Source organism: Amborella trichopoda, chromosome 8 (genome assembly GCF_054954075.1).
Source record: "Amborella trichopoda isolate Santa Cruz 75 chromosome 8, AtrichopodaSantaCruz75HAP2 v2.0, whole genome shotgun sequence".
In the NCBI taxonomy this organism is placed as follows: Eukaryota; Viridiplantae; Streptophyta; class Magnoliopsida; order Amborellales; family Amborellaceae; genus Amborella; species Amborella trichopoda.
In genome coordinates, this window is record NC_142343.1 from 2252569 (window position 1) to 2260990 (window position 8422).

The 8422-nt window shown below is 37.4% G+C and overlaps 1 protein-coding gene across 1 annotated transcript; it reads left to right on the forward strand.

The window, feature by feature from the left end:
• Positions 1 to 513: 513 nt before the first annotated feature.
• On the forward strand, positions 514 to 7588 carry LOC18437827 (transmembrane protein (DUF962)). Its single transcript, XM_011626415.3, has 2 exons — positions 514 to 1137; positions 7454 to 7588. The coding sequence occupies exon 1, from the start codon at positions 770 to 772 to the stop codon at positions 1106 to 1108; it is 339 nt and encodes a 112-aa protein (XP_011624717.1). The 5' UTR covers positions 514 to 769; the 3' UTR covers positions 1109 to 1137; positions 7454 to 7588.
• Positions 7589 to 8422: the final 834 nt, after the last annotated feature.

Consider the following 8422-nt stretch of genomic DNA (forward strand, 5'->3'; position numbering starts at 1 on the left):
CTCCCCTCTTTGCTCTCTCCCCTGTTTGCTCTCTCTCCAGTCTTTGCTCTCTCTCTCTCTCCTGTTTGCTCTCTCTCCAGTCTTTGCTCTCTCTCTCTCTCCTGTTTGCTCTCTCTCCAGTCTTTGCTCTCTCTCTCTTCTCTTTGCTCTCTCTCTCCCCTCCTCCTTTCTCTCCCCTCCTCCTTTCTCTCCCCTGTTTTCTTTCTCTCTCCCCTCCTCCTTTCTCTCCCCTGTTTTCTTTCTCTCTCCTCTTTGCTCTTTCTCTCCCCTCCTCCTTTCTCTCTATGACGTCTATAGCCATCTAATACCCTCCCCCTCTGATGACGCCTGGTTATCTGAACCCGTCTCCTCTCTCTCTCTCTCTCTCTCCCCTCTCTCTCTCTCTATATGAGACAGCAGAAACCCAAAATCTCTTCAACCCTACTCTGAAAGTATCTTCGTCATTTCCCACACATGCGGGCACGCAGGAAACACAATAACTTACGAAACCCAATTGCCCTCTCTCTCTAAACAACAGCCCCACAGTTCTGTATCTTCAACCCATTTGCCCTTTCTCTCTATAGAATCCAAACATCAGGAAAGAAAAACAGGAACTCCCTGCAATTCTTACCCAATTCAATGGATTGGCTCTTCATCTTAGTCCCCTGTTTTTATCGCTTCCAAAGATGCAATCTTTCCCCCTCAGACCTTTACCCATAACGCTCAACCAGAGTTAGAGAGAGCAACAAGGAAAACCCAAGAGACCCATTTTGAGTTCCAGCCTCACAGGATGCATTTTAGGAGCTTAGATGAGTTTTGGCCCTTCTACATGAACCAGCACTCGAAGGCCTCGACCAGGCGATGGCACTTTGTCGCTACTCTCTCTGCTCTCTTCTTCTTATTGCTCTCTCTCCTCTTTAGATGGTGGTTCATCTTTATCGCTCCTATCTCTGGCTATGGTCTTGCATGGTATAGCCACTTCTTTGTTGAGGGGAACACGCCTGCAACTTTTGGCCATCCTGTTTGGTCCTTTCTCTGTGATCTCAAGATGTTCAGTCTCATGCTCACTGGTCAGATGGACAGAGAGATAAAGCGTCTCGGAAAGCGGCCTGTTTTATCAGTTTTTTGACCGGTCCATCAATCGAATGGGATAATATGGTATTTTCATAATCGATGGAAAATTGCTTTCAACACTTTCTTTCACTGTAATTTGATTGATGGTTTTTCTTATTTATGTGAATTAATTGGTCATGTATGCTTTACTTTGAGATTTATTATGTAATTCAGATAATCAATTTGATGTATGGGTTTTACTGTGTAATTCAGTGTTCCATTTTGATGGGTATGTTCCTTGTTTTTCTTCTGATTCATATTATCATTTTGTTGGTTATGGTGGTTATGGTGCATTTATCTCTGTCATTCAGTGTTATAATTTGATGGATATGGTGTATTATGTTTATGCTTTTGAAGCTCTCTATGTTTTCTTGGGTGGGCGCTCACTCTGTTAACAATAAAAAAAATAAAAAGATAACACTTTGTTAATGAAGTGAAGGCATTATGTCAATTATTATTGTAATTTGGGGTTGGTGTTTTGTTTAAGAGCTTGATTAAAAATGGAGAGTTTTATGTACTGGTAATCCAGATTGATTAGTCTCAAAAAAGAAAAAATTGAACACTTGGAATCACATCAGTTGAGGATTGGCCCCCTAATATACAACTTGTCTCTTTTATATATGATTTTTTGTATAATTTGTTTTAACATATGATTAGTTGGTCCATTGATTAGTCTAGGCGTCATTCCCGGTCATAGGATCAGTACGATTTATTGGTCAAGAATCTTGACTGTAGATCAATTTCTGTGAAACTTGTAAAACAACTCTCTCAATTTTCTCAAATTGACTTCGCTTTCAGAATCAATGATCGTTTTTCTAGCCCTAATTTTTCTAGATTTAAAAGTCCATTTTTTCCATGATTGTGGACCGGAAACACTCTAAAACATCTGTACTTTATTCTGCATCATAAAAAGTTGGATTTCAAATTGATTTTGCATTTCAGATCAGATTTTGAGGTGGCATTCGATTTGGAACATTTCTAGGTCTCCAAATCCTTTTTTTTTAAATACTTTTTCACAAGATTGATTGTGGAGAGTAGGAGAAGGATTTTGGGACCTCAGTTATCAAAAAACCTGCCAAATGAGGTGTGACTGTACCAAAGATTAGTTATTGCAATGTGTCTTTTATATTCTTTTCATTGCAAGTCATGAAGTTAGAGGTTGTTAGCATTCTTTTATTGATAACTAGTGGCTCCAATGCCATGGTTGTTCTTGTGCATTTTTTTTGCAGAATTTAATGGTTGTTTTATTATACAGGGTTTGTTTAATATAGTGAACATAATTTACGATTGCAAAAGGGAATGTCAGGTGGCATCCCATGACTAAGGAACGAGAAAATAAACAAAAGGAAATGGTTGCTCTACTCCTCCTCCGGTTTTTAATTGTGGATGCTTAAGGTCTTGGTTTTGTTTAGGCATATTTTAGTGGTACTCTTGATCTTGATTTACATACAATTAGTTATTTCACGATGATCATGGTTCTGTAATATGGTATGATGCTGTGATGCTTATGATCTACATGGCACACACACACATATCTATGTGCTTATGTGCAGCAACAGATTAGCCTTAGCAGGTGCAAGAGTTCTTGTATCGTGTCTTGGACTATGGATGCTCAGTATGATATGCCCATTATTAGTCCAATGTTGCGTTAAGGCAAGGGGCGAGGCTAAATAAAGTGAGCTTAGACATCCCATCATCAGAAATAGAAAAATGTTTCTAGAATAACTGAACGGTCATCTTCTCAACCAAGAGAGAGAGAGAGAGATGTACACTCCCAAATGTTGAAGTCAGCTAGGTGGCATTTGAGAATGATGCAAAGGACCACATTTAGACGTTTAGAACTTTTGCCTGGTGAAGAAAGAACATTATTGAAACTTTGTTTTCATCAATTTGGTAGCATGTGAAAGAGTGGCAAAATCAGTGACAGAGAGACAAAATGATATTAGACGCATTTGATACAGTTGTGAAATAGGTTTCCTGTCAAACTTCGCAATTGAAGTCATTGCTTGTGATCTCCATGTTATTTGGGTGGTTTATAGTGAGGTCATTCCAAGTCTTGGATTGAAGGACTCTGGTGATATTCTGAAATTGTTAGTTGATGGCACTCCAAGTCTAAAGCAAAGACCATGGAGGGCTATACAATGGATTTATGCAAGAGATTGTTATTGTGCACCTTTTGATGTGGGCACTTGATATGATGCGTAACACATCATGCACTACTTAAAAAACTGCTATATCATGCTTATATTCACAAGGTACTTAGTTGAGTGGTGTGACGCAACATCATTCAACAGCATTCAAGGGTAACATGCCCCTAAGTTCATAGTAAACATCATTGGCTCATATGGGGTATTGGGGTACGGATCATCATATATTTGTAAGTGTCTTAAGGGTGGAAATTACTTATTGTTGTGCAAGGAAACCATATCTTGTCATTTCCTAGTGTGATTTTATCCTCAAGGAGATCGCAAGGACACAAACACTACATTGATCAAGATCATGTCAAGGGTGCAATTGCAGGAATTGGCATGTGAAACTAACACAACACATTTTGCATACGCATGTCAAGGGTGCAATCGCAGGGTTTGGCATGTGAAACTAACGCAACACATTTTGGCATACGCACGTCGAGGGTGAATGTCAATAGTTCATGAAAAGAGGCCAGTAATCACAATTGTCAAGGTTTGTAACTTAATTGTGAAAGGAAAATTAAGATGATGATCCTACTAGCACATGAAAAGGAACTTGAGACTGTTTGTATATTGCTAGGGAGACATATACAGAGTTTCCAATCAAAGACTTTAGATGGAGATCTGTGTTATGCATGGCCATTGAGAGTACAAAGTGAAGACAGAGAAGGGTTTGAGTTCTACTAACAATCGGGCATGTTGAAGTACAAGAAGGAAAATTGTATACAAAAAAAAGGGAAAAAAAAGAATTGTTGTTCGACTGTGATCAGACATGTTGGGCCTAAGAAGCTAGGTTTAAATGGTGCCACAGCAAAAGATGTGATCACTTGAGAAAATTACCCACTAAGAAGTAATGACCTCAGTAAAGAAAATGTATTTGAAACGAAAGCATCCCAGGTGTTTGAATCGACTAAGAGTGGAATTCCACGCCCTATTTACCACCACACAATGCATGTAGTTGGTGAATTAAAAAGCTCACTGTTAATTTAGGGGACAGACCGCTATTCTGACGATTCTCGATTCTTACTCTTCTTAGTATTTCATAACATACAGTTTACTACTATTGTTTTTGGTTGAGGTTGGTTCTTGCGGGGGAGAAATAGTTGAGAGGTTCAAATCCTTCAACTGCCTTATATCCCCCCTTTGTTTTTGTAGTTTGGCTTTTAATAATCAAAGAGTTGGGCCTCTGGCCATTCATATTCCTTGCAATGCCTCAAATGATGACGAAGGATCATGTTTCCTTCATGACCATGCCCATGAAATTATAGGGTCAAATGACTGGTTGAAAAGGGAAGTGAAAGAGCAAGTCAATCTCCATGATAACAAAGTTTACCCATCAAAGTTACTTCTATCAGAGATACTTGTGTAGTTGCCTTAAGTGGTAGGTGCACTTTTTAACTACACCTCTTTAGTCCCTTGTTCTTGACTACTTTTATCAAGACATTGCTGCATGGTATCCTCTAGGCCAATGCTTTTAGTCTAGGATAGAAAATCATGTAAATCCGTATTGATATCTGCAGTTTGAGAGAAGGGCTATCATTGTGGAGGGTAGATGCAGCTTAAATTGCCGTTAACTCCGGAGAGTTACAGTACTTGCATGAATTTTAACCGAGTTAGGCACGAGATAGATTGGAAACTACCAAAATATATAATGAGACTGCTTATGTTTGGTACAAAAGGTCACAATTACCTTAAGCTTTAGCTTTGGTACAAACAGTTCGCAATTACCCTAAGCCTTCAAATGTGAAATTGAGCATTTGAGGTGTATCATTGACCATGGTTGAAGTCTGAGAAATTTTTTGCGGGACGTTGCATAGAAATTATTTGCCCTTCCCATTCGATTTTACATTTGACAGCTTGAGGAGTGCACAAAAGGTGATAGTCTCATTGTATATAATCCCGAGATAGATCATTTGATGCAGCATAGAATCATTATCCAAGCCTATATAGTTCATCTCCAGGGGAGATTTTGGGTGTTTATTGCTGGAAAATTTGATCCATATGGGTCTCTTGTAACCCCCCTTGGGATTCCTTTACATGAGAGAGGGGGAGAGGTTCATGCAAATACACCTGAGAGAGAGAGAGAGAGAGAGTCCTCTAAGAACCCTTTCTCTATGCTTTTTCTTTTTGATGAAGCTCTTGTGAACCCATGTGGCAATAGTTACGTTGCTAATGCAACCATGGTCCATGTGGTTTCCTCGTGTTTTTATTTGGATGAGGTTTCTATAAGCCTAGGTTATATGAAAAAAAAATAAAGTCTCACCTCATATTTTCATCGGGAAAGCACTGAGCAACGGAAATCTCTATAACAGCTCTAAAATCAATTTCCAACACCTACAATAAGTCAAAAAATGGTATAGATCTTGGGGATCTATGAACATTTATTTTCAAGGCAAAATGGATGGTCCAGATAATTTATTATAATACACACTATTTTTAGAGGTTGAAAACCTAATTTTCTTTCGCAACTATAATGTTCAAAGGAGATGATTGATTTAAAGGTTTTTCAATGCTTGACTTATAATTTTCAATGAGTTAGGAGGTGAGGATTTACTTATTTTGATTCAAACCATTTTTTTTTCTTTTTTGTCTTTTTTTTTTTCTTTTTTTAAGGGTCTATGTGTGTGCACGCAAGCGATACTCGCACACGCGATTATCTTTTATAGCAATATTAAAATAACAGCAGGTAGGCAAGCTTTCTTCCCGTTGAGCTCTATTATAGTTCTAGCTCCATTACTTCCTCCATTCACTGCCAATCTACTGCGAGAACAATGAGTTTTACATGTTGCCTTGTTTGTATGAACTTTGAGGCTAATGTCGGCGTATGAATTAAATGTTACATTTTAAGTGACATTTGGTGGTGTTGTGGTGGTATTTCATTAAAAAAAATTAATAAAAAGTGATTAAATTTCTAAAGCATCAGGTTCCCAAATGTTTAAATTTCTAAAGCATTGGGTTCTCAATATGTTGAAACAGTCTATAAAATCATAGATACATGTATCCAAGTTATACAGGTGTTAGCAAAAAAGTCAAAAGACATGAATGTCGAAGTTACATAGATCTTAGTTCCTACCAACCGATATACCTAAAAAGATCCTAGAAGCTTTTTGCACAATTAAAAGCCCTTAAATTTCGATTTCAACTTTTCAACCAAATAACTGCCTTTTTTATTTACTTTTTTGAACAATAACCACAATTAGATTTTCATGGTATTATCGATCAAAATATTATTTCCATTGAATCTTTTTTTTAACAAAGGATCTCTATGCTCTCTCCTTACCTATAAAAAAACCTAGAAAGAGCTCTATCTTCTCTCTCTTAACTCCCCCCTTAGTCCCATCCAATGGCTTTTCTTCTTGATGTAACCCAGGATACTGTTCTTGAGTATCCAGATAAGAGAGACAAAGTTAAAGTTTACAAAAAAAATTATAGAAATTATTGAATCTGTCTTTTATGTATTTTATATTGCTTGAGTCATTTTGTTCACTTAGAGACATAAGTAGTATTTCGAAAGTTTTTAAAACATTTTTATTGACCTAAAGTCTTTTATAATAAATTATCATTATTAGATTAGTTCGATAGCCATAATTAAATCTTGTTTAAGATTTTCTTATATCAGAAATGTACTCAAACATAATGAAAGATAGTGTTGTGGATTTTATTTAAACCATTAGAGTGCTCCTCTTTTTATTTCTGATTTTTTAGTCTTGCTTTAATTTTAGATCTTCCCTATCTTCTTTGCTAAACCCCAGCTCTAGGCTGCCATGTTTGCGCCACTTTTTTTTCTCTTTTTCTTCAAAAACCATTGCAAATCCATCTACATGAATCAAAAGTTGCAACACTCCTCAATATTCTTTTTGAGATCATATAGTATTTGTTATGAAATAGAATAGATTGGTAGCTCAGTAGTTATCTCTCTGCTCCCACTCGAAATTACAGTTGGTTGAAGTTCCTATTTTTGTTCTATCCATATGTTTTTTTTTTTCATTCCCTTATATAGAATGCTTCATTCTCTTCTTTCTTCTCTTCTCTATCTATTATCCTTTTTTAAGTATCTCTTATCTATCTATATCTATTCTATTTTCTCCTTTTCTTCTACTCCTTTCAACGCCCCTGCTCTGTTTCTTTTTTCATACAACTCCCACTAACTGAACTCTACTTTGCATTTTCAGATTGTCGTTGCTGCTCTCATTGCAGTTAATTTCGGGCTCACAGGCCAGGGAACCTTCTCTAAAACCTATGCAGATTTGGTGGTCTTCTTCAATTGCATCTACGTCTCCGCCTTTGCGTGGTCCTGGGGACCATTGGGCTGGCTGGTCCCCTCACAATTACATGTGCTTGCGGCTACTTAGAATTTTCTTGATGTGAAAATTTGGGACCTGCTTTGAAATTGCTACGAGTATGATTGAGTTTTACTAGATTTTTTGAGATTTTAAACTCTTAAGATCTGTCTGAGAATAGCATAACATGATGAAGTTATATCCCCAAAATTTGATATCCAAAAAGCATTCCTAAAAGAGGTTTTACCCAAGGGAATGAACGTAAGATATGCAGCTGATACATGTGAATGTAAGAGATGTGCCCCGATGTCTTTTTCAATCTGCCATTCAAAGTAAATGCAGAGAAGAGGATGCAATGATAAACACCATATGGCCTAAGGAAATTGGATCTGATAGATGAATCAAACAAAAATATAGTTTCTCAAGAGCTCGCTATCCAGAGAGGGCGAGAGAGGAAATGAAGAAAGTGTCACGGAAATACATGGAGCACAGGGAGGAGTGTTCGTGAGATTTTTTTCCAGAGAGAGATTCTTTTTAGCTGAGGAGATTTTGATCCATAATATTGTGAAAATAATTCTGGGGGCTATTTTGGCTGATAATTGGAACATGGGTTTTCTTTTTAAGAAAAAAATAAAAATTGCACACACAAATGATTGTTGTGATTTGTTACTCAAGCTTCCTATAATTGAAGAAATTGCCTCTCTCTCTCTCTCTCCCGCTTTGAGACATACTGTTTACACTCGGATTTGCATCGATCTAAGAGCACGATCAAATCAAAAAACAACATATATCAATGGTGGGAATGGAAGGGCAGGACGCTATGTCCAGGCATCCGCCCCCCTAACCACCCGTGCCCCACCC

Bases quoted from the DNA above. Each gene is read 5' to 3' on its own strand.
- LOC18437827 (XM_011626415.3), top strand. From the start codon at position 770: ATGCATTTTAGGAGCTTAGATGAGTTTTGGCCCTTCTACATGAACCAG.